The sequence below is a fragment of the Anopheles gambiae genome, chromosome X, assembly GCF_943734735.2.
Source record: "Anopheles gambiae chromosome X, idAnoGambNW_F1_1, whole genome shotgun sequence".
Lineage (NCBI taxonomy): Eukaryota > Metazoa > Arthropoda > Insecta > Diptera > Culicidae > Anopheles > Anopheles gambiae.
In genome coordinates this window covers 8,248,471-8,273,357 of record NC_064600.1, presented here as the reverse complement: position 1 = coordinate 8,273,357, position 24,887 = coordinate 8,248,471, and the positions used below count along the sequence as shown (strand labels likewise).

The following is a 24,887-nucleotide window of genomic DNA, read 5'->3' as shown; positions in this document are numbered from 1 at the left end:
CGGCAATCACCCTTATTAGCCCTGCTTCCGATTAGCTTCGCTCCTCCCGGTTCCTCGCCCGTGCTGGATCCGACACACTCGCTCGTGTGCCGCGCCGGATATTGGATCGAGCATTCAAACGCTGCGCTTCAATGCGCCCGCCAAGGTGCGCCCTTACCGCGAGGGGAAAGGTGCCTGGAAACTCAATGCCGCGTATCGTATCCAATATCTGGTGTTGTGCCTGTGTGTGTGTGTGTGTGTATGATTGTATACGGCAATCCGACAACATCCCATGCCGTTGCACCGCTGCTCAAACGTCAACGGTGATGGAAAAAAAAAACAAAACACACAAGCAATCGGATCGGAATTAGATACGTTCCCTCTAACCCCATGATGTTCGCTTGTTTGAAAGGGGGAAAAAAGGAAGGTACGCGGAAGCGGACCAAACAGAACCTAGCCGGGTGTCCGGCCAGTGGCGAACCTGTAATCGCTAGTGCACGCTGACCGGCGGCGAACGCAACGTGTGAAGTGCCCGCGCAAGGTGCGCTATCCCCCGCCGAGATCCTGTGCAGTGGGGCTTCGGGAATCCAGGACAGCTCAAAGAGAAGCCTTCCCCCTCCCCCCCCCCACCTTTCCATTCCTGCCTGGGCACCCATTTTCTTCGGCTTCTTCTTCCTGCCGTGGGTAAGCAAAGCCGTCGATTCCTGTCGTGGTAGAGCGCGTCCGGGGGCAGTGTGCGCAGCAGCGACGGTGCGCTCGGAACTGTTTGGACAGTCGGAACCGCTTCGATACAGTGAGGGGCGCAGTTTGGGGAGGGTGGTGCGCTGGTGTAAACATGTTTTGTGGCCCGCTCGCCCCCACCGGAGTCTACCAGGCGCTGCCTGGGGGGGCGCAACCAAGTGACACGATAGTGGACCGGACGCGCAAACACGCGCGGTTATCTAATCGGTGCCGCAAGTGCCCGGAACAGCGGGGCGTCGTTGGGGAAGAGCGGCGCAATGGGCACAGAATAATCGATCGGGCCAGGCAAATAGATGGGGCGATAGTTTCGTCGCCTTCTGCTGTCGCCTGTTTGTTCTGCCGACCTCGACCCGCGGGCAGGAAACATAAATTTCCTACAGCCAATCTCTGCCCATCAAGTGCAGGCACGCCCGCTGCTTGGTTTCGGGCTGCCCCTGGGAGCGGGGCTGGTGATAGATCGCGCCCAACAGTCTGCGCCGCATCAAATTCCCTTGTGCTGCCGAATGGACGCGGGAATAGGGACGCCCGGATGAGCCGTTAATCTTTCATCACCACGTCGCTGTTTCGGCGCGGGTCCGATTGCACCGAAATTTGCACTCCCAGGCAAGCGGTATGTTGTGTGTGTGTGTGTTCCTGTTCCCTTCACGTTCCCGGGGGTTCGGCCGGGGACTCACGTTTCAGCGCGACGTGCCGATCTTGCGCCGGGCACAAATGGGAATCCGGTTCGTCGCTTGCCCACCAACAAAACGTGTCCTACAAACGCGTCCTCTAATGCGTTGTCCGTGCGTGCCAGACTGGGAGTCGGAGCGATTTTTGGTGTGCCTGTGTGTGTTTTTTTTTTTACTATGTTTTCCTTTTTAATTGCAAACAAACGTCCGCGCAACGAGCTGTGCCTTCTGGGGCAGCAAGACTGGTAGAAGAAACCAACGCATAACACAAGAAGAGGAAAAGGTTACACGGGCTTGTGTGTACTTCACAGGTTTAGCAAATAGGAAGCCGGCCAAAGCCTCTCCGGGACACCGTCCCAAAGGATAATAACAATATTTGTAGAACTTCGCTTGCGACTGCGGGGCTTTACTGGCGACGAACCTCAACAACCAAAACGAGACAAAAAAAATCCCTCCCTCAGGGCAGGTCAAAGCAACGCAGCCAACCATTATTACCTACCATATCATGCCTCGGTGCTTCCTGCCTTCATCTCCTTCTTCAAGCGGTACACACACACACCCAACAACCCTCGGGCCAAAAACCAAGAATTGGATGCATCTTTGCAGCATGAGTAAAGCACCGATGACATCGGTGTGCTTATGGGCATGCGATGTTTTTTTTTTTTTTTTGCTGTTCTGGGTGGCTCTTGCTTGCGAACGTGAGCGACGGGGCTGTTTGGTGTGAACTAAAGCCCAACGGGTCCACAGACGGTTTCGGGTTCAAACGCGTCTCGCATCAATGGTTTCATTGATGGTTGTTGGGATGATCATCTTCGATACCGGAGACTCATACTTTCATTCAAGAAACCGGCAACCCGACACCGGCAAGAGGACACCGACACTCAACCCACACACCCGGACTGGCGGAAACTTGTCTACCTGCTGCTGCTGCTGCTGCTGTTGCTGCAGGATCAATTGTTCTGCCAGGTTCCGCCAGTCCAGCACACCATTCAATATTATCAGATGGCGGGTTTAGGCTCGAGCGCCATCTGATGAGCCTTGGATTAGGCGATACCGGCAAATCGGGTGAGACAAATCTGGTACCAGCGATCGAGCTTCGCAGAATTTTGCAGCACTAAGCACTAGCACCTTTTCCCTTCGGTTCAAGTCTGCCTCGCAATGTAGGCACTTTAGAAAAGTGCGAATTTGTGGCAATAATGCTTCATGTGATATTTATTTTTCTTGTTTTTTTTAAAGAGGTTTATCCATAAATTACGTAACGTGTATAAAATGTTTTACGTTTATTGGTACGTCGTAGCGTCATTTACGGAAGGTCTCTTAACATTGCTTTTTTTTATTTAGCTCTTGTTTCTTTTTTTGTAATCTTTGGTTTATGGTTGTTACCTTCATAAATTATTTATTGAGCCAATCAACTTCACCGTTGTCCCAATGAACAAATTTACACCTTCACCTTTACAACCGGCATTCCCATGGTTGCATTCCCATACATTTGTACGTGAAATCACAGGGTTTTCCGAGACAACAGCTGTTAAATGTTGGAATTGCATCACAATAACGTTTCAGTTCTTGCGCATGATTTTCAACACGGCTCAAGCTGTGTTGCGTTTGACAGTTTTTTTTTTTGTGGTGTGTTGAAAATTATGTGTAAGAACTGAAATTTTCTTATGATGCAAATGACATCCGTTGAAAAACATCTTGAAGATGGTGAATAATGGTGTGCATATTCGAATATTAGGTTGGAAAACCCTGTATACTAGTGCAGAATTAAATAAAATTTGTTGTATTGAGAATCAAAGTTTCATTTTTGGTATCAAGGCACGCATATTAGTTTTATTAGTGAAGAAATGGGAATTTAAAAGCTTTATTTACATTTTTTGTAGCTTTTTTAAGTTCGACAACTCATATTTTCTATCGTGCTATTTTATGTAAAATGAATTTATTCTTTTTATTTATTTTTCAGGTAATAGATAATCATAAAATAATAATTTTGTATTATCTTATACTGTTTCCCAGTAAATATTATCATAAAAAAATATTGGAAAGTACAATTTAAAGTGACAACAAGGTTTAAATTCCTATACAAAATGCATGAAATACCCAGATATGCCAGTCGTAGTGATAAAGGGAATTGGAAATAGAATCTTAAAAATGAAATATTCAGGATTTTTTGAAAAAAAAAAAAATACAAACCCAGAATATATTCTTAAATAAAATAAAATTTGCTAAAGGTACGTGAAGAAATTGAACTACCTATCATTTATAAAATAGTTATTCGAGTTTGAAAAGCCTACCCTGGTATCCGGTCGTAGATTTGAAGGTTAAACTGTTTGAAAATGTAAAACAAAAATTTCAACTAAACTTTGATTGCTTTCCATTGCTTAATTTTATTGTCCTTTTGTCGTTCTTGTAAAAACTAGTGGTGGGAGCTTGGAATCGGACCTACCCGATTCCGATTCCGTGTTCGGAATCAATTCCGGAGCCGGTTTTGATGCCGGAATCGATTCCGATTCCGAAGTTGGTTCCGGAGGCGATTCCGCAGTTAATTCCAAAGCCGATTCCGGAGTTGAATCCGGAGCTGATTCCGGAGTTGAATCCGGAGCCGATTCCGGAGTTGAATCCGGAGCCGATTCCGGAGTTGAATCCGGAGCCGATTCCGGAGTTGAATCCGGAGCCGATTCCGGAGTTGAATCCGGAGCCGATTCCGGAGTTGAATCCGGAGCCGATTCCAGAGTTGGTTCTAGAGTAGGTCTCTAGAATCGAAATCGACCTGGCAATCGCAATTTGCTCCTGTAACGGACGGTAACGGTAGCCGATTCCGGAGCCAATTCCGACTCCGGAACTAATTCCGATTCCGGAACCAATTCCGAAGCCGATTCCGGAATCGATTCTGGAGCCGATTCCGGAACCAATTCCGGAGGCGATTCCAGAATCGATACCGAAGCTGATTCCGGAATGGATTCCGGAAACTGATTCCGGACCTACTATCCGGAATCGATTCCAGAAAACTTCGGAGCTAGCCGGAATCGATTCCGACGAAATCTTCATTTTTCCCATCACTATTTAAAAACCATTCGGCGACGGTATGATCAGTTTAGCTTGATGGGAGAGAAATATTAAAATCATAAAACACAAATCCATACCATCCCCGCAATGCAGCCGCGCCAACTCTCTTTGGCAACGGCTTAGTGCAGCCTTAAAACAGCAGCACGAATCCGCTGAAAGGATGTGTGAAATTTGTAGCCACATGTGTGTGTGTGTGTGTTTTTGTGATCAAGCAACCAAAACTTGCCGCAATAATGCGAACCAAGTGCCAAACAGCCGATTAAGCCGATTGGACCTTTATGTTTGCTCGGGCGCCAATGCGTGCGTGATACGCATTGGCACACTGCGCGCCACCACCATCTGGTTCCCATTTTGCCCACGCGCGCAACGGCTCAATTAAAGCACCTCGGACGGTTTGCTTCTCCCCCCCCGTCACGGTGTGCACGGAAGCCGTGATTAGCATTTGCCTCGGTGTTTGGCTATAATTATGTGGAGCCCGTGCGACGAACAACGGTTTCAGCATAATGGAGCGACGCCGTTTTACGACAGTAATACCCGCGCATTAAGATCGCACACACCCATCGAAGGGGCATCGCATTTAGGATTTGTTTTGCTTAATAATCCTGCTCGCCATATTATATACATTATAGCAGCAGCAGCGGCAGAAGCGAATAAATTGGCTATTCTTTCGCTCCGCCCCATCCTTCGCAGTCGTCTTAAAACGCGTTTGTTTCGTTCTACGAGTCCAACAGTCGATCCCATTTCGGAAGCAGGGGGTGGTGAGAATGTTTTCGAACGGATTGAAAACGGCTCTCGTAGGCGCGACTGCAGCTTCCAGCGCGCGGATTTTTTTTTGGAGTCTCGGGTTTGCCGTTTTGTTCTCCCCAAGCAGGCCCTCCCCCAGAAAGGGAAGAGGGGAGGGGGAGGGGAAGGAGGTTAAGCCAGCCGGCGTTAATCTCGTAAACTAATTGCGGGATGATTGAGTGCAAACGCATGCGGAACGGTCGTTAAATGGGCGATAAATTCAATAGCAATGAAGATCGTAAAACGGATCGTAAAACTATCTCCATCGCCGCCACGCCGTAGCGAAGCGTTCTGTCATGCTCTGGAGTGGGGGGGGAGGTTTGGGGGTGGTTGTACGAAGGGGTGGGGTAGTAAGAGGAGCAGGAGATATTTTTTTTTATTTTGCTTTCCATGATCAATATCATTTTATGGCAAATATGCTTATTTACGATCGTTTTTGATTGCCTATTAAAGCCGCGTTAGCGTTGCTAATGCTGCTGCTGCTCCTGCAACAGTTTCACTCCAATGTAGCCAATACAGAAGAACGCCCATTGCACGGGCGGGAAGATTTTTGGGCTGATATTCGCGATAATGCCAGCCGAATCGCGCCGATAAGCCGTTTTTTTAATTAAACTGCAGTCAACAAATGCTTCACTTTCACACACACACACACACGCGTCCAGTGACGGGCACCTTGTACCACTTTAGCTCAATTTAAAATGCATTCCGCATTATGGGCCCTGCGGCAGCCATCGTAGCGCGTTGCATAAATCCATCTGCAGCGTTGTTGTTTCGCATTTTGTTTGCTTTTCACGGCGGGTGCAATAAAATATCGTACGGTTTCGATCATTATTGCACCCGCGTTGTTGTTTTATTTTTATAGCGCACACACACACACACGCATCGGAAAAGCCATTACGGCCGGGGTTCAGGAAATGCGATTCGGGCGGGGTTCGCGCTCCAGGCGCAGGCCTTTTTGCCGCTTGCTGGCCCCACCAATTGCAGCAGCCGAACGGCTTGCAGGCAATAAAATGTAAACCCATTTCTTCCCCCCCCCCTCCACCCCTTCCCTCCTCTTGCGCCACCCCATTCTCACGCGAGGTAATGAGCGATTCGGCCTACACCTTCCCCCGGGGGGTGCCAGTGCCGCCCGCAGCCGATCGGTACCGCGTACCGTTTTATTAATATCATTAACAAAGTGTTCATTCTTATATTTACTTTTTACGACCTCCCCCCCCCCCCCCCCTCCCTCCCTCCTTCCGTGTCCGATCCCTTGTTTTGCACGACAATATACGTTTTGCACGACACCAGACAATATACGTCTCACAAGAATATACCTCCCCCCCCCCGCCACCCCTTCCCCGTTGAGTTGCAATGTAGTTAAGAAACGTAAAACCGAGCGCAGACCATCAAATGCAGACATTGCAAAATTGGCCCGCGCGCCAACCCGCGCCTTCTGTCATTCGGCTGTCTATCGGGCGTTTATTGTGCGTTCGAAACGCGCAATGTGTGTCAGTGCGGGGTCGCTCTTTTACGGCAGCGACTTGTTGTCGTTGCCGGTTTTTATATGTGTCGGTTTTTTTTGTCAATTTTTTTCATTATTATTGTTTTCGTCTTGTTTCTCTGCTCGACGATTTAAATACAGCGTGCACGCAGAAACAGAGTTTCGGGGTCACGCACACACACACACACGCGCGCTTACGTCACGTACAACTTTCATTGGGATGCGTTCTGTAGCGTTTGACAATGCCAGGCCGCACTACATCCAGCCTGGGTGTAGTTTTTATCGCTATCGTACGCATCCATCATCGGCGCCGACGGATGGTCCAATGGATAGATGCGCTAGCGCTATCTGGTGAAAGGACACTGGACGTGGTTTTGATCCTCATCCGGAGCGAGGGTGTGTGCGTGCAATAATCTAAATATTGATATTTCTCGTTGAAAGAGGGAGGAGGCACACGAAACCCTCTAGTACGATTTCTAACCATCTAACCAAAGGAATAAAACACCATCGTTGCTTGATATGAAGCCTAGACAAAAACGATAAACAATTTGATGTCTTTGATTTGTTCATTCCCACTACCTTTTCTTCTCACTACAACAAACAGTGTGATGCCGAAAGTTCTTCTTTACTACAGCCCCATGCTTCATGATTTAACGCTATTATGCCGCAACTCGAGCCACAGCAACGAACGGCTGCGGCCGCATCACATCTGTTTCAATCCTGCCCCAACCGGTAACAACCAGTGGAGGAGAGCCGGTGACATCCGATTGACGCTTAACGTGCCCGCGCGCGCTGTTTGTTCAATCATGTCTTGTGTCTCGCCGCCGTGTTGATCCCCCGTCCCATTTTAGTAGATTTTATGGCACATTTCACTCTGGCTTGTCTGTATGCTGCATTTTGCGATCGAGGCGCTTGATCTTCCACGATTTATGAAGAACGAAACACACATTGAACAATGCATTAACAATTTTCAACACAATATATAAGCCACACCTGCATCGGTTCTGAACTATTGCAGTCGCAAAATAATGGAATGATGTTTTCTAATTTGAGTGTCTACCGGGGAGCCCGCAGTTGAGGGGAGGAGGGGGGGACAGACACCCAGGGATTGATCGAGCATAATATAACGACGGGTAGCGTATGTCTCTTGTGAGGCTAGTGACTAGAGGGGCTAACCGACTCCAAAAATTTTGAAACCGACTCCGGAAGGTAGATTCGATCATCATTACCCGTATCGTTCAAAGCCAGCTGGAGTCATCTGGAGCCGTCTGAAGTCAGAGTCCAAGTTCTACGAAGTCAGCGTCGAAGCCATCCAGAGTCGGAGTCGAACTCATCCGGAGTTAGAGTCCAGCTCATCCAGAGTCAAAGTCCAAGTCATCCGGAATCAGAGTCCAAGTCATCCGGAGTCGCTATCCAAGTTCTCTGAAATCCGGATCCAAGTCATCCGGTGTCGAAGTCGAAATCACCCGGAATCGGTGTCCAAGTTCTCCGCAGTCAGGGTCCAAGTCATCCAGAGTCGACGTGCAATTTATCCGGAGTTAGAGTCCAAATCGTCCGGAGTCAGAATCCAGATCATCCGGAGTCGGAGTCAAAGTCATCCGGAGTCGGGGTCCAAGTCATCCGGAGTCAGAGTCCAAGTCATCCGGAGTCGGTGTCCAAGTTCTCCGAAATCAGGGTCGAAGTCATCCGGTGTCGAAGTCAAAGTCACCCTGTATCGAGGTTCAAGTTCTCCGAAGTCAGGGTCCAAGTCATCCAGAGTCGACGTGGAAGTTATCCGGAGTTAGAGTCCAAGTCGTCCGGAGTCAGAATCCAAGTCATCCGGAGTCGGAATCAAAGTCATCCGGAGTCGGGGTCCAAGTCATCCGGAGTTAGAGTCCAAGCCATCCTCAATCAGCATTGGAGCCATTCGAAGTCGGATTCTGAGCCAGAATCGGAGCCATTCGAAGTCGGATTCTGAGCCAGAATCGGAGCCATCCAGAGAAAGATTAGTCCAGAGTCGACTGCGGTTGATTCTGGCTCCGGTCGACTTCGTTCATTTTCGGTCGAATCAGTCTCCGGACGAATTCGACTGCAGATGTCTTAGAACGACTCCAACTCCAGGCGGAACTAATGGTTCCGATTTGTCCGGAATCGAAATCAGACTAACAATAGCCGGAGTCTTAGGTGTGCTCCAGAGAGCACCTCACTATGTGAGGCCCTTGTACTCGAGTGCACCTATTCTCCCCGTCAGTAAAAACAAGAACAAGTCAGTTCCAACATTTGAGATGAAACTGCATACAACAGAAGCCCTTGTAATGGACGTAGATTGGTAGTAATGGGTTTCAAAGTTTATGTAGTTAATGCTATCTAAACTGTCAGGCCAGCGGGTTGCCATAACCTCTAAAACAAATCACTACGATTAGTATGCGCCGCAACAGTCCGGTAGAGGACAGTTTGGATACGGAGCTGCGCACACAGAGTGGGCCCACTAGGCGCGATGCATGAAGAAGACATTCATTCAATTAATAAGTGACGTTCGGTTGCATCTCCACCTCCCTCCCCCCCCCCCTCTCCCCCCTTGCCCCTTTTCTCCTCCACTGGCTGGAATGCAATTTACAAAGGCTACTTGTTTACGCACCCGTACGGTTTGCGCCGTATGAATTATTTAGCGACAGCAAAGTCAATAAGCCTATTAAAAAAAAAAGCGCAAGCCATAAGGACGCGCAATTAGTATCGCCGGACTAGCTCACCAACGAGGGGGGATGTTACGTGTAAAATCGCTAAGTATAAAAAAAAAGTCATAATTCATACTTGTGTGTGTGCTTTGTTTTTTGTTTTTTTTTTGCTACGACGTGCGCTTTGCGCCGCGACAATGGCAATCGGCCAATTATGCAAACGCGCTGTTTTCCAGACGCCTCTGCGGCGGAGATGCAAACGTCCATCCAGCTCGATAGACACTCCCCCTCCCCTTCGGTTGCGTAATGGGGTGGGGTGGGAGGGGTGTGGTTGTGGTGGGGCGGGTTGATCCGTTGTCACCTCGAGTGCATTAACATTTGCATTTCACGCGCGGCCCGAGCGCCCGAGCTGTTGCGTATTGCGCCGTCCCTTTTTTTTTTGTAAGATTAATTGTTGATGTGTTTGTTTTTGTTTGGGGCTTGAGAATGAGCTAATCTTGGGCACGCGCGGCTCAAGAACATTGGAAGAAGAAAAAAATGGAGTCCAGGCAAACTACGTGCATATCTTTTTTTTCATCTCTTCATGGTCGAACTTGCAGTACACAAGATAATTTCTCTGAATTTGTTGATTTTGTTGTTCTTCCTCCCAACCCTGCAGTCCTACCTGGGCTGCATCCTGGCCTGCATTGGTCGCAGCATACGATTTCCAACGCCTTTTTGGTTTTGGTCTACATAAAACTCAATCGCAAACGGAATCAATCGATCCTCCCGCGCGCCATTTCCTGGGCTTTCTGCTTTCTTATTTCTCCACCGGAAACCATCGGGAGCACCGTGGCGGCATAGCTCACAATGTAGATAAATAAAGCAAGCGAGATCCGAGTTCCCGAGTCACACACACACACACTGAATCGGACGGCCGATTTGAATTTTAAATCCCACACAGTCCCACCGCCCGAATGCAGCTCAAATTTACGCTCGATTTCGAATCGGGCCGGGGCCCCTTCTCTTGCTGCCCCATTTCGGTCCCCCGTCCCCGTCCGGCGGATGTTGGCGGATGTTGAAGACTGCTGCTGCAGTGAGAAAGTGGTGTGACGCCCGGCGACTTATGCCGCCCAACGTCCGCGTGTGTCCGGCTCTTCCGGGCGCTTTTTAATGGTCAAAATTACGAAAACGAAGTAGAAAAAGAAGAAAAGGAAGAAGACAACTCCCAGGGACTGTAAAAAAAATAGCAGCAGCCTAGTAGCGCCACGCCACCGGACACGGCACCGGTAAAAGCAAAAAAAAAACGGTACACGCGCGTGTCGCCGACGTTGCGAAAGCGCCACCAATCCTGGCATGCTGGCAATCCTGGCGGGAACGGTGGGAAAGGCCGGCTGGCGCCCGGAACGCCAGACACAAGACGCTCGTTAAGGTCGTTCCGATTGCAAAAGTACCGTATTATTTACGTTTGTTTACGGTCAGCTAATTTTATGATTTTTGAAATAAAAATTTTCATAATGACCGTTGCGCGTTGATGCCGCAAAAGCCCTTCTCTTCGCACTGTCTCTTTCTTCTTCCCTCGCTCTCACTCTCTCTGTCTTCCTCCGTTCCAGAGACTCCACCCCCCCCCCCCCCCCCCAAAGACCAAGAGAAGTGAAGAAGCCGGCTTGCGATATCCAAAAGCGAATGGTAATAAAAACGGCCAACAGCCATGAATTTGGAATGAGCAAACTGCCCGCGGACGCGAAATAAAAGGGGACAGGGGGGACGGAGGGAAGAGGAACGATTTTTTAAATGATTGCAAATAAAGCGAAACAGCCCAGAGCAGGGGCGGGATCGAGAAGCAGGGTTTGCGCGTACGGATTAACAAAGGCGCGATCAGGCGAGGAGATCTTGTGGCGTCGAATTGGGTTTGCACGGCGAAACACACACACAAAAAAAACACGAAACAAGAACAAACGGATCGCGGTCAGCAAGATACCGATCGCTTACCCTGCTTCCCACACCACATCCGATCATGTTCCAGGGATTAGGAATGAAATGGAAAGCAAAGCGCACACAGCCCCTCATGGCACAACAAAAAAAAACGCTCCAGCAAGCAAAACGTGAGCTCCGTTTTTTTTTGTGTGTGTGATCTACTCCAGCATCTCCAAAACCCGGCTACCCTGGTCTGGAGTTGGGTGACGCGGACAAACACACGGACAGAGTTTCCGTTCAGTGCTGAGAGCCGTCTGACGCGAAAGCAACGCACCCGCAAGCAGTGAACCTTTTGGGGTGACACACACACACACACCGTTTTGCGCATAGGTGGAGCTGGGATGCTGGGGATGTTCGCCACAGCAATCGGCACCCTTCTGGCAGCAACCAGGCCAGAAGACGCACCGCACCGGGAATGGAACGTACTGCGTGGTGCGTTATTTTAAGAACGCCCTCAACTCCGTGGAAGTTGGGGTGCGAAAGGTTACGTGCGGAATTTATAAATTCCACACACCTCCACGACATGGTAGCGCATCGGGTTTGGCTCATAGCGTTGGGTGTGTTTCGTGTTTTTTTAGGTTTTAGTTTGTTTTACTTTTCCTCGGTGCAATGCAAAGCATTCGTCTTTGATGTGCATGGCATCTCAAGTGCCCGGTGAAGTTGGAGCAAATGTCCTAAAGTTGATATTAGAAGATATATTACGAATATATGTTTTAATGCCCTAGACATTGAACTTCAGAATGGTCCGAGGATCAGAACATTACTAATGCAAAACTTACTATCTCTCGATGTATCTGAAGGTCATAAAGCAATATACATCTGAAGAAATATTGCCAACAAAGATCCCGGGTATGATATGGTGTTCTTATGCTTTAGATCTTTATGCCTTATAACCGAGAGAGTAATTCTGGAGATTCTTAGAGACGTCCCGGAGCTAAAGCAAATGATTGGTCTTTGTCCTGCATGATACCTTGGGAGACCTAGGAATTGTCCTGGGAGGTTCATGCAAGTACTGAAACGTATTGAAATGACAGGAAGAATTTTCAATACTGAATCAGCAGAAACAAACCCTGGAGATACTTGATGCAAACGATTCATCTGTATCGTCCATGACATCTCCGGTGCTCTAGGAGTTCCTGTGATTGATATCTACTATGTCTAGTCCAAGGTCTCGTACATATATCGTATTTTTAGGGTCTAGACATTGTTTTCTAGATTCCTTAGCACATCTTCTTCTTCTTCTTCTTCTATTTGGCGTAACAACCTACGCGGACATGCCGGCCTATACAGGCTTTCGAGACTCAATCGAGACTTCGAGACTTGGCACATATTGAGAGATATGGAAAGTCCGCAACATTTGTGTGGGTACATTGAGTCATTCAACCGAGGGATTAATTCCAAAACATTGAGGAATCCACAAAGATATACTGCTGCTTGGAGATATGTAACATGGTTTGGGCGTAACGTTTTCCAGATCTTTGGTAAATCTTGTGAGAAAGATCAACCCAGCACCAATGTGATGTGTATCATGCCACAGTCATTGCAATCTTCAACGCAGTCACCGGAACGTTTAGGCTACGCTTCAACGCTCAGAGAGCGGACAAGAAACTGCTGAGAACTGAAAATCCCTCCGCGCTTGAACAACGCAATTCTCGTGAAGATACTGCTGTTCAAACAGCCACCAGTCCCGAAACCCCCTCCTTCCAGATCGCCTTGTTGTTAGCCGAGCGCAGCATCCTTATCCCATTCAGCACGCTTATCTTGCTGCCGCGTGATAGAGTTGTCAGTGCGGTACGTGCGAAATCGTCTTTGACAAATGTGCGCACGAGCCGGTGGTCGGTTGCGGCCGCACGATGCATCGCCCTCGGTCACGCTATCGTGTGCCCGGTGGGGAGAGGGGGGGTGGGGCGATCTTTTGAGAAGACTTTTCCCCCTTGGTCGTGCCGTGCGGATCACGCCCCGGGCCCCGGTTGGCGGCACTGATCGGTCGGAATATTAATGTGCGGTATAAATTTCGCGCAAATTAAAGATTAGAACATCGCACGCTCGCTTGAATATTCAATCGCAAAGCAGCGTACTGGTGCGGCCGTAAGTCTTATCCGCGAGCGCGCGCGCGCGCGCCCGCCCGAAGGTGCTTTATCTTCCGGTCCCGGTCACGGAGCCCCAAGGAAACGTGAAGGAGCGTGGAGCCGTGTTCCAACCCGGCTGGAGGCAAAAGCGCGTTTGCATAAAGTGTCGCCAGGGTCAGATAAAAGGAGACGAGGAGAAAGGGATAAAATGAGATAAAAGGAGAGAGGGTGTCTCGAGATGGCGCTAGTTGTGTCGGTTTTTTGCTTTCCCCATTCTCGCCCTGGAGGCTGCGCTGGGCCTGGAAGCTGTTAAGGCAAGCGGGGGCGAGTTGCTCCGCGGGGTTATGCACCGCAGCACATTCTAACCCTAGACGCGCTTTCCTGGCCGACACGTCCCAGCACACTATACACATACACACACACACACATACGCCAGGAAACAGTCGAACGTCTTGCACCGATTGGCATGCGCCTGCGTGTCAAAGGGTGCGGAATGCAATGTTAATTGCATTTTTGTTTGCGCCTCGTTTCGCGCCCTCGTTCGTGCTGATACGGACGCCGCCCGCCGCGGCGCATTGTTTAGCGGCGCATTCCAGCACCGCTACCGAGGCTCGAGGCTTCAGACAAGGTGTTGCACGACGGGAACCAGACAGACAGTGTGTCGGACAAATTGCAACGCGGTGTACCCAGTCACCCAGCGGAAAGGAAGTGCTGTTTGTAGGGTGAAACCTACTCAGCAATGCCGTCATGGTTGCCGGGTGACTCACCGCCGAAAACTCGTCCAGAGGAGATTTTACAGAGTCCACCACAAAAAAAAAACACTTTTCTCTGCACCACGTTGTGCTCTAAATTAATAGCAAATACTGTCCATAATATGTCACTTAGCCGCCGTATTTCCCCAAAAAAAAACGCGAAGGTGTCGTGACAGAGCGACGTGTTCCTGTGCAACGCCTTTTGAGGAAGCCGAAAGTAGCGAAAGCGTGAATGAGATTTTGTTGTGCTGGTGGTGCGGAGATGTGCAGGCTCTGCGAGTTGAAGCCGGCCCACATGTTGGCATGTGATTCCCCCCCCCCCCCCCCTTAACCCTGGCCAGAATAGAGTGTCTGCTGCACTGTGCAAATTGACAGTTCATGCGCACCGGAGGTCAGGCGCTGCCCGTCCGAGACACTCCAAAGCGCTCCAAATTCGTCTGCCGCCAGTCCATTTAATCGATCGTTCGGTTGGCAGCCGGCTCGACACGAAGTGGAATCGCTTGCATCGCGGCCGGGCACACGCACGCACGCATAAGTAGCGCCAATTGAGCGCGGGCACCGAAATGGCAACCATCTGCGACCCGGCATCGGTTTGCCGTGCTTTGTTTTTTGCTATGCGGTCGTGCATTACTATGTGTGCGTGTGTGTGTGTGTGTGTGTGTGTATGTGTGTGTGTGTGTGTGTGTGTTTGTGTGGATGCTGAAGTAATTTTCCGCACACGGTTGGTTCATTGCGCCCGTCATGCCAGGGTCCAGGGACGCCCGCGGACTGCCCGTTCTCACCATAGGTGCATCTTATTGAACGCTATTATTGCCTTACCCAGTGGTTAGCAACCATTTCACATTTCACATACGGGACCGTTCACGAGCGATATAAGGACCGGTATGGGTTCAGTATCAGCTCCAGAACCGGTATGGGTTCACAATCGGTTCCAGGATCGATATGGGTGCAGTATCAACATCAATCAACCTAATCGGGTCCTAAACCGGCATGTGTTCATTATCGGTTTTTGGACCTCTCTAGTGACAGTAACAGGTACAGAACCGGCATGAATTCATGATCAGTTCCAGCACCAGTATGGGTACTGTATCGGTTTCAGTACAGGTTTTGGTTTTGTTTGTAGTCTCTTAATGGGTCGTCATCAGTTTCTCATTTGATTTTGATTTGAAATCCAATAATAACGCTGTACACCTCACAGTAAAGGGATCTCTTAATACATCGTTGCAAAGCCCTGTAACCGGACCAAATTGACCAGTTCACACAAAACCGGTTTATTCATCAACAGTGGTACAGTTTTGCAAATCAATATGCTTACCAAACAATTTAGAGTGCTTGTCGCTTTGCAAGGATGTTGCTAAGATATAAAAATGCTAAAACACTACATGATTGGTGCAAAACAGTAGGGGAAAGCGGGGCAAAATGTGCATGTGAGGCAAAATGGGCACCCTCTATTTAAGCATTATTTGACTACAAAGATTCTTTCCAATGCTCAAAATGTATTCATTAGAGTGTTCTATGAACAGCATGTAAGTTTCATAACCCTTGCATAACAAATAATCAAGAAAAATGCAAAATAAGGTTTAGTAGCATATTGATGTAATTTTTGTCACTTCGAAAATAAGCTGAAACCAGTGTCACAGGGATGCGTTGAAGTTTTACATTATATATTATTAAAGATATGATATTTCTATGCAATTTGTCTGAAGAAAGCAAGGCGATTGAACGCGTATTTTACTACTATAACAAAAAATACAAAAATGCTTCACGTGGGGCAAAATGGGCAGTTACGTTTGGGGCAAAATGGGCAAATTATTTTGACATACGGCGCTTGGTGAGACTATGGTGTTGTATTTGTCGCCTCAATAATGATAACAGGCACAGCTTCAAAAGATTCAATTTTGTAGAATAAAATGTGTAAAAACTGTTTTAATTTTGATAACATATTTTTGAAAGAATTTTAAGGGCTTTCCTGAACAGCAAAACAAAAGATAGAACAAAAATACAATTCACGAAACGTGCGCAAAAGCATAGACCATTACCTAAGGCGCAGTTGTTGTGGCCCATATTGTCCCAGTGTTTATATGTTTCACAGTTTGTTTACAAATGCCCATTTTGCCCCAGGGCTATGCCCATTTTACCCCGCGTGTCAAAATAGCTTGTCGTAAAACATCAAATTTTATTTTACATTATTTTCATGTTTTTAAGTTGTTTTCATTCTATGTGGCAATTTTAATCCATAGATGAAGGGTGGAGGCATACAATAATGAAAGAAAAATTGCGTTTTGTGGCATATTCAAAAGAATATTCGGTAAACTGCTTAACATGCCCATTTTGCCCCGCTTTCCCCTACCAAATCCGTGTCGCATGAATGTTGCCAACAGCAGCTTGACAACCACTGACGTCACGCAAACAGTGGCCGAGTGCCCCCATGCAGTGAGCAAGCGTCCGTAGGACCCTTGGCAGGACGTTGCGAGTTGCTGTGTGGTTTGGGAGCTTGCGAGCACTGGACAATGATTGTTCCGGTGCGAGCAAACCCCCCGTTGGAAGCGTTTTTGCTTTACCCACTTTTTTTTAGAGCGACCCAAACAACATGATCCGCACAGGGGCAATGAAATGATTTTAGCGTCTAATTGCTAATTAGAGCACGCACACACGCCCCAGGGCCAGCGGAGGAATGCAGGTTTGATCAACAGCAGCAGCAGCAGCAGCAAAAAAAAGTCACCACCCAGTTGCTAGCGGACGCTGGTCAGCACATTCTTCACATAGCGGAACTTGGGGCAAGTGTGCCACCTTAAGCATTTCAAGTTATAACTCACTAAAACGTGTTTTTCAAAAGCCGATTTAAATCTCATAACCATTTTACATCTATTTCCTCACTTATAAATGAGTTTCGCTTGAAAAAAGTGCAAATAAAACAGTTTTTGAAGCGTTTTAAAAAGGGTCCAAAAAGACGTTGTTTTTTGGGCTAAGGGGCAAGAGTGCCACTCGTATGGGGCAAGACGGCCACCTGGTTAAAATAACCGTATTTCTTAGATAATTGGAAATTATTACGTTTGTACCACTAGTGTATGTATTCCTACATGTATTTAGTCACCAATGAACCCTTTTTGACCACCAATTGTACCACAATATGGTTTTTTTACTGTTCTGTTTTTCTGGCGTGGAATCCGCTCACAATAGCGCACCATTCCGCAGCACGCTACAACAATGTTTACATTTTTGACAGCTCGCGCCTATGAAAGATGGTGGCACACTTGCCCCAAACAGAGATGGCACACTTGCCCCAAAAGTTGTAACTTTTTTGAAATTGAATTTTTCAGTGACAAAAAGAAAGTTTTTTTCAACTAACCCCACAAAAAAATTCACGTTTCCTCAGCTATACGGTGGTGTAAAAATTTTCTCGGTTGATTGTTCGCATGATTTTTGAGAGCTTATTTGATTGGATTCAAAAATTATAATATTCTGCTCAATTTTGAAACTCAATATAAATCAGTTCAAAACAATGGGGAATATCGATTGGTCTATATGAAATTCGGCTCAGTATACCTAGTCATTCGAAAGGAACCAACTGTATACACAATTGATCATTAAACTAAAGTTTTTAAGGAAAAATGCTTGGTGGCACTCTTGCCCCGTATGGCACACTTGCCCCAAATTCCGCTACCATTGCCGGTGCGCTATTTTCGGGCACGAGTGTGGAATAGTTTTCTCGCCCTCAGAGAGGGAGAGACAGCAAAAAAAAAACACACACACACCCAACCAAGAGGGTAACGCCCTGTAGGAAGCTGCCATTCCAGCGACGCCCTCACGCGCCGTGGAACCTGTCGGAATGATTGGCCGCGGGGCCAAAAGGTGTACTCAAACTCGGCCACTTTATAAATGTATTTATACATACAAAACTGAAGCGCCGATAAACGGCCAGAAAGCAGGCCAGCCAAATTCAGCCGGCCGGATACGCCAATTTACTGCCAACGTCCGCGATCGGGGCGGAAACATCCGACGAGAGGTGTTTGTGTGTTCGCCGATCACGTTAGTAAATTTTCAGCCAATTACCGTGTGTGGCCCATAAAACGTCATCCGATCACCAGACACACACACACACACACACATACACCTACCATGTCGTCGAGGGGGTTGTTGTTGTCGTTGTTGTCGGGCAAAATTATATTTTATGTCGTAAACGATCCGTTGACGGGACGATTTTGATCGCTCCGTTCGCAAAATTTGCATCACATTGTGTCACAGCTCGACCCAGAAACGTTTGGTTGGCTGGCAAACGAAATCCATTTTTAATTACCATTAATAAGGACAGAGGGTGGCGGCACGAACGCCCGTAAATAATAACCGTCGGCGGCGCAAGTAGAATGGACGCGCAAACGGGGGGGGGGGAAAGAATGGTCTGAGCGAACGGTCCAGCACCAACTGTAATGCAACCCGAAATGGAGCACGGGACTGTCCCGCAGCAGGACAAATTACAAGTAGCTCCGCTGTGCAGCGCTTAAGCAGCTTGTACGCGACGTTGCCGTTCCAAGCAATTGGAGGCAAAAGGGCACTACGAGCTGAGTGATGCTGATGATTGTTATGGTTATGGCGCCGCTTGCAGGCCGCAATGATGTTGTGCGACAAAACAAACAAAGTCGTCTCTTCTTCGACCAGTGGTTTGTTTATGTGCTTGATTGTAGCTTACAGTTGGGCTAGCAGATTGGTTGATATGTTAATAAAAACAAAGTAAATGTCTTCATCTAGTACATCGAAGCTATTGAAGGCAAACCCTTTTACCCTTTGATGATTTTGGGAAATGTTTAAAGAAGTTTGCAATATTTCGACCCCTTGTGATGCTTCACAAGCAGTCAATGCAGACCCACAGGACCCATCGAGCTGTTCGATTAGGCTGGTTTAATGCTGATGAAACCCGTCACAGTTTTGCCAAGAGCTATGCTTTATTTATTTATTTTTATATTAACTTTCGGCCTACTCATTACATTCGCCATTTAACGGCGAGGCCGGATAATTGATAAATCAGGCCAATGTAGATTCTGTCAAATAGGGGAACTTCAATATCAAAGTGTAAAACGTTGGTCTTGTTAGAAGAGATCTCATACATACCAGATGTGAGAGTGTCGTCGCAAAGCCACTTCTTCCACATGAAATTGATATTTTAAACAGAAAGGTATGTTTGAGATAAAATTCCTCATTCATCTTAAATTTTCCGAGAGGATTTTTCAGTCAAATAAAACGAACGACGGATAAATTCCGCAATAATTCGTTGTAGTTTAATAGACCCTTAATTGTGAACGTATGAGCTATCTGCGCATGCAAACGTGTTCGCTTGAATTGAAGAGACGACCTCGTACACACTTGTTTCAGGTCAAAGTCTGTGAAGCGTTTCCAGGGACCCCTGCAGGAGCTTAGTTGGCGTTCAGCTGCTGCCGAAGTTAGTCGCACCGATTGTTTAGCTTGTCAAAATTAGCTGCCTGTGGTGAGAACTCGGAATCGGACCTACCCGATTTCGATTCCGTGTTCGCAATCAATTCCAGATCCGAATCCGATGCTGGAATCGATTCCGGGATTGACTCCAAATCTGGAATCAGTATCAGCTACGGTATCAGAATTGGCTCCGGAAATGGAATCAGAATTGACTCTTTGCTGATATCAATACGTAGCATCATTGGACCCAAACGCCTATTCTTATGGAGATGCCGAAAATGACTCCGATCTCGATTCCGGACCCGATTTCGAAACCAATTCCGCTTCTCGAGCCGATTCCGAATTTGGGTAACTGAATCGATTCCACAAAACTTCGCAGCTAGTTGGAATTGATTCCGACGAAAACTTCATTTTCCCATCACTCGTAGTAAAGATTGCTGCGATAGGACATGGAAGCTTGCGTAAGAGGTTAAATCTTACATTCTTGAGCCTAACATTGAATTTGAATTTGTAAAAAAGGGACACCAAAATCAATATCAATCGCTTCAATTACTCACAGTTCCCACAGATGCATGGTTCCAGTGCCGGCGGGTTAAAGTTCAAGCAGCGATGACTCACGCTGCCTCATCTGGGTCACTCCCATCCACGTCTTGTGGACACAGCGCTCGAGTGATAGTCGTCTCCCTCGTGGATGTGCCTGGAAATGGAGACATTGAGCACACAGTTTAGCTACCAGAACATTCGGGCTTCCCCTTGCCTTGTCAAACGCTCGTTCCGAAGTAGATCAAACACATCTCCAGCGTCGATCGTAACGGTTGATAACGCCGCTGCTGCAACAAGCTCTGATTCACGCGCCGGGATTTTCCTAAACCTCTCTCACACACACACTCACACACCTATCGCCCTCTCCCGGGAGCGATAACACAACACCAAAACTGATCTAGATCTTTCCCGGCCCCCCGATCGAGGACGCGCCGAACCTGTCACAGCGCACGTTACCGCACCGGCTTGTTGACCCGGTGTTTGACGTTTGCCTTTTTTTTTGTTATTTAGCAGCGCATTTATTTTGCCTTCGCCCTGTATGTTTCCCAAATCTCAAATCGATCGGGCGCCGACACAACAACTCTACGATCTACGTCACTACGCCCTAATCATCTCTGTGTGTGTGTATGTGTGTGCGTGTACGTTTGTTATGAGTTTCATCATAATCGTCCCGTAATTGCCAAGCGAGAGGAAAAAAAAACAAATAAACACTGACACACACACACACTGACGCCATGAACTTCCTTGACTCGTTGGCGTGGATTGTGCCAGCAGGATTTGGATTTGCATCGGCCAGGAGGACCTATCCGTCCTGCTACTAATCTCCAATTTTTTATTGTTTTTTTGTGAGCGACCTTGTGCGAATTCCAGCTGCTTCTTCTCTTTGTTTTTGACATTTGCATCTATCTACGTGTGTGTGTGATTGAACTAATTCTTTTTGTTTTCTTTTTTTTTTTTTGGTTACAGCTGTCGTACGCCTTGACCACCGAACATTCAACGGCGAGAAGCTGCTTTGGAGGCTGTAAGGGCACCGTGCGCGCGTGTGTGTGTGTGTGTCCGTTCAAGAGACAGCCGCCGTAATCTGGCTTCGGCGTGATAGGGCGGAAAATTTCCTTCCCAAGGCAGGAAATGGGCCGTTGACACTGGGCTGCAAAGACGATTAGAGCAGAGAAAGACTAACACTCTGTGTGTGTGCGTGGGTATTTTTCGGTCAGTTAATTCGCTGATAACACGGCTAGACAGGAAGGGCGAAGCGCAGTGCGGGAGCAGTTCAGGGCCGTTCAGGGCGAACCAATTCGGGCCCGGGAAGGGAGGGAGGAGGGATCCATATAGTCCCGCCGTTCCCCGGGCGCGATGCTCAGTTACCAAAGCAACGCCCGCGGCTAGTGTCCGGCTGATTTCCTTTCCAACGGCGACGACGTCGAACGTTCTTTCCGTGTTTTGTGTGATTTCTCAAAACGTGTGCGTGTGTGTGTGTGAAGCATTTGTAGGCAGCAAACTAGTGTTAGGTAAATCTGATTTAGATACATGAATCTGAATGAACCTTTGAAATGATTCAATGAAGCTGAATCTCGGTTGCAAAAATTCATGAATCTCAAGGATTAATGAATCTCCAAGGATACAGACATTTCCAAATATTCATGAATCTCCAAAGACTCATGAAGCTCGAAAGATTCACGAATCTCTAGGAATGCACGAATCTCAAGGGATTCATACATCTCCAAAGATTCATAGAACTTGGGTAGGATCGCGCAAATACAATATTTTTAAAATCATACAGCTCTAAATATTCATGCATCCCTGGAGATATATAAATTTGAATTAATTTATGAATAGTTTAGATTCCTGAATCTTTGCAGATTTCGAGAATCATGAATTATTGGGGATTTATGAATCTTTCGAGATGTCATGCATCCTTGGAGATTTATTTATTTTTCGAGTTTGCGCAACCATTGGAGACTCATGAACTATTGGAGATTAATGAATCTTTCGATATCCTTGAATCCTTGGAGATTCATGAATCTTTAGAGATCAATGAATCCTTGGAGATTCATGAATCTTTGAAGAGTCGATTCGAGAATCGAATCATTCATACCTGAAGATACATATGCATGAATCTCAACGAAAGATTGATGAAACCCAACACCACAGCAAACGTCTCGATCAACCCCCTAGCTAAGCAACAGTGCAGTGTTTGACACGATAGCGGATAACGGACGCGGCACTTAATCGGGTCGGCAGCGCAACAATAAATGCATAACGCCCACCTGCTGCCGTTCAATCGATGCGATCTTGCCAACAAGACGCCCCTGACCTGGCTGGAAGTGTTGGATAAGGGCTAAAGCGCTTCCCTTTTGCCCCGCCGAGCGAGACAGCAAACGATGGCACCGAAGTTCCGTGACGTCGATCAAACGACACCCCTCCTGCATGACTGTAACAACAACAACAACAACAACAACAACAGCAACATCAACAACGGACGGCTCAGCAATGGCAGTGTCGTCACCGGCAGCACCAACAGCAGCGCCACCGCCATTGTCCACCTAACGGCCGGCGGCGACCGGAAGGCAGGGAAACCGGGCGCGCTGCTGCCCGATCCGGTCGCGGGCCGCACGCTCGACCATCCGACCACCAACCTGGACACGCTGATGCACATGCTGAACGGGAACCTCGGCACGGGCATACTGGCCATGCCGGACGCGTTCAAGAATGCCGGCCTGTACGTCGGCTTCTTCGGCACGCTCGCGATGGGCGTCATCTGCACGCACTGCATGCACCTGCTGGTGCGCTGCTCGCACGAGCTGTGCCGCCGGTACGGCCGGCCGTCCCTGTCCTACGCGGAGGTCGGCTACTGTGCGCTCGATTCGGGCCCGCGGTGGGCCCAGCCGCTGGCCGCCAGCTTCCGGCGGCTGATCAACAGCTTCCTGCTCGTGATGCAGCTCGGCCTCTGCTGCGTCTACTACCTGTTCGTGGCGGTCAACGTGCGCGAGCTGCTCGACTACCTCGGCTGCCCGGTGCCGGTGCTGACCGTGCTCGCCTACCTGCTGGTACCGCTCGCCGCCATGAACATGGTGCGCAGCCTGAAGCTGCTCACCCCGACCTCGCTGGTCGCGTCCGTGCTCGCGATCGCCGGGCTCGCCATCGCCTTCCTCTTTCTGCTGCAGGATCTGCCGCACAGCGGGAGCGTGCGGCCGGTCTCGTCCTGGTCCACGCTGCCGCTGTACTTCGGCACGGTCATGTACGCGTTCGAGGGCATCGGCGTGGTGCTGCCGCTCGAGAACAACATGGCCAACCCGCGCGACTTCATCGCGTGGAACGGTGTGCTGAACACGGGCATGACGATCGTGGTCTGCCTGTACTCGGCGGTCGGTTTCTACGGCTACCTGAAGTATGGCGAGCAGGCGCAGGGCAGCGTCACCCTCAACCTGCCCAACGATGCGCTGTAGGTGGAGTTTGTTTTGCATTTCACGCAACAACAAACAAACAAAAAAACAAATCCAAAACTAACCCCCTTTTGCTGTTTTCCTCCCATAAGGCTCGCCCAAATCGTCCGCCTGCTGATGGCGGTGGCCGTGCTCGCCTCGTACGCCCTCCAGTTCTACGTGCCGATGACGATACTGGCGCCGGCCGTCACGCGCCACTTCCGGCACCGGGCACTGGCCGAGTACGGGCTGCGGCTCGCGACCGTCCTGCTCACGTTCGTGCTGGCCGCGATCATCCCGAACCTCGGCACCTTCATCTCGCTCGTCGGTGCCGTCTCGACCTCGACGCTGGCGCTCGTCTTTCCGCCGCTGATCGATCTGCTGACGCTCTGGCCGGCCCGCACCGAGCGCTGGCGCTGGACCGTGCTGAAGGATGCGCTGATCATCGCGTTCGGTGCCTGCGGGTTTTTCTTCGGCACCGCCAAAAGCCTGGCCACCATCTTTGCCGGCGGCCCGCCGGACGGTGGCATACACTGAATGGTGGCGTACACAAACTACCGAACCCGCTGCTGCTGCCAAAACTCACCATCGTCTCGAAGCGTTACCTTACAAGACAAACTGATCGATAGACTTAAGGCCTTTGTGTTGTTGTTGTTGTTGTTTTTTAGTACTAACACAAATGTCCCACTATTGGGTGTGAATATTTATCGTCGCAAGCAAGGAATGAGGAGAAAGACCCTCCCGGGACCTGACTGTAAATCGTACCGCTAGCAGCGTATGCTATTGTGTCGCCGCGCTGGAGACCACCACCCGGCCAGTCCGCCAAGTATAGTAGGCCATTTGGGAGAGGGGAGTAGTTCCTTTCTATACACAACAACAGAAAAAAGGTCGCAGAAAGGTGGACTGTCCGTGTGGAAAACGAACTAGAAGTAAGGAAAAGGGCGACAAAAATTGTGAAGCGGCGCGTTTTGAAAATAAATATATTTATATTTGTATATTTACACACAGCATGTGCAAACCTCCGAACGTGTTCAGGTGACCGTGCGCGAGATGCGGGGGCTAATAATTGCCAGCCAGAAAGAAAGCGCGGAGAGTGCAAGCCAAAAAAAACAAATGGAGGCGAGGGTAAATGTTCTTTTCTTGGCCGCGCAATCCGCAATGTGATGCTGCTGCTGCACCGCGTGCACCAACGCTGGAACGGGGCCGCTCCCACACGCACTGAACGGTGTCAGTGAACGGAGGAAACAACAGTTGGCGTGCGGCATCGTGCCCGAAAACAGTAATGCAAACAATCACTTTATTTGCAGCTGCACAGCTTGCTCGTTGGTGTTAATTACCCGAGACCCG

General features: G+C 48.7%; 1 protein-coding gene across 8 annotated transcripts; it reads left to right on the top strand.

Annotated features, from left to right (window-relative positions):
* Positions 1-470: 470 nt before the first annotated feature.
* Positions 471-24,558, top strand: LOC1271765 (proton-coupled amino acid transporter 2). Of its 8 annotated transcripts, none has more exons than XM_061661227.1 (4): positions 471-663; positions 21,085-21,626; positions 22,270-23,560; positions 23,654-24,558. In XM_061661227.1, exons 3-4 carry the CDS (start codon positions 22,500-22,502, stop codon positions 24,075-24,077), a joined length of 1,485 nt encoding a protein of 494 aa, XP_061517211.1. In that variant the 5' UTR covers positions 471-663; positions 21,085-21,626; positions 22,270-22,499; the 3' UTR covers positions 24,078-24,558. The 8 variants fall into 8 exon arrangements, with proteins under 8 accessions (XP_061517211.1, XP_061516859.1, XP_061517073.1 ...); XM_061660875.1 differs by lacking the exon at positions 471-663 and adding an exon at positions 20,549-20,756; XM_061661089.1 differs by lacking the exon at positions 471-663 and adding an exon at positions 20,549-20,963 and having other exon boundaries at positions 22,294-23,560.
* Positions 24,559-24,887: the final 329 nt, after the last annotated feature.

What these genes read in the sequence shown, in the direction of transcription:
- LOC1271765 (XM_061661227.1), top strand. Translation starts at nt 22,500, where the DNA reads ATGGCACCGAAGTTCCGTGACGTCGATCAAACGACACCCCTCCTGCAT. An exon ending in AACCTGCCCAACGATGCGCT is followed by an intron (nt 23,561 to 23,653) that starts GTAGGTGGAGTT and finishes TCCTCCCATAAG; the next exon opens with GCTCGCCCAAATCGTCCGCC.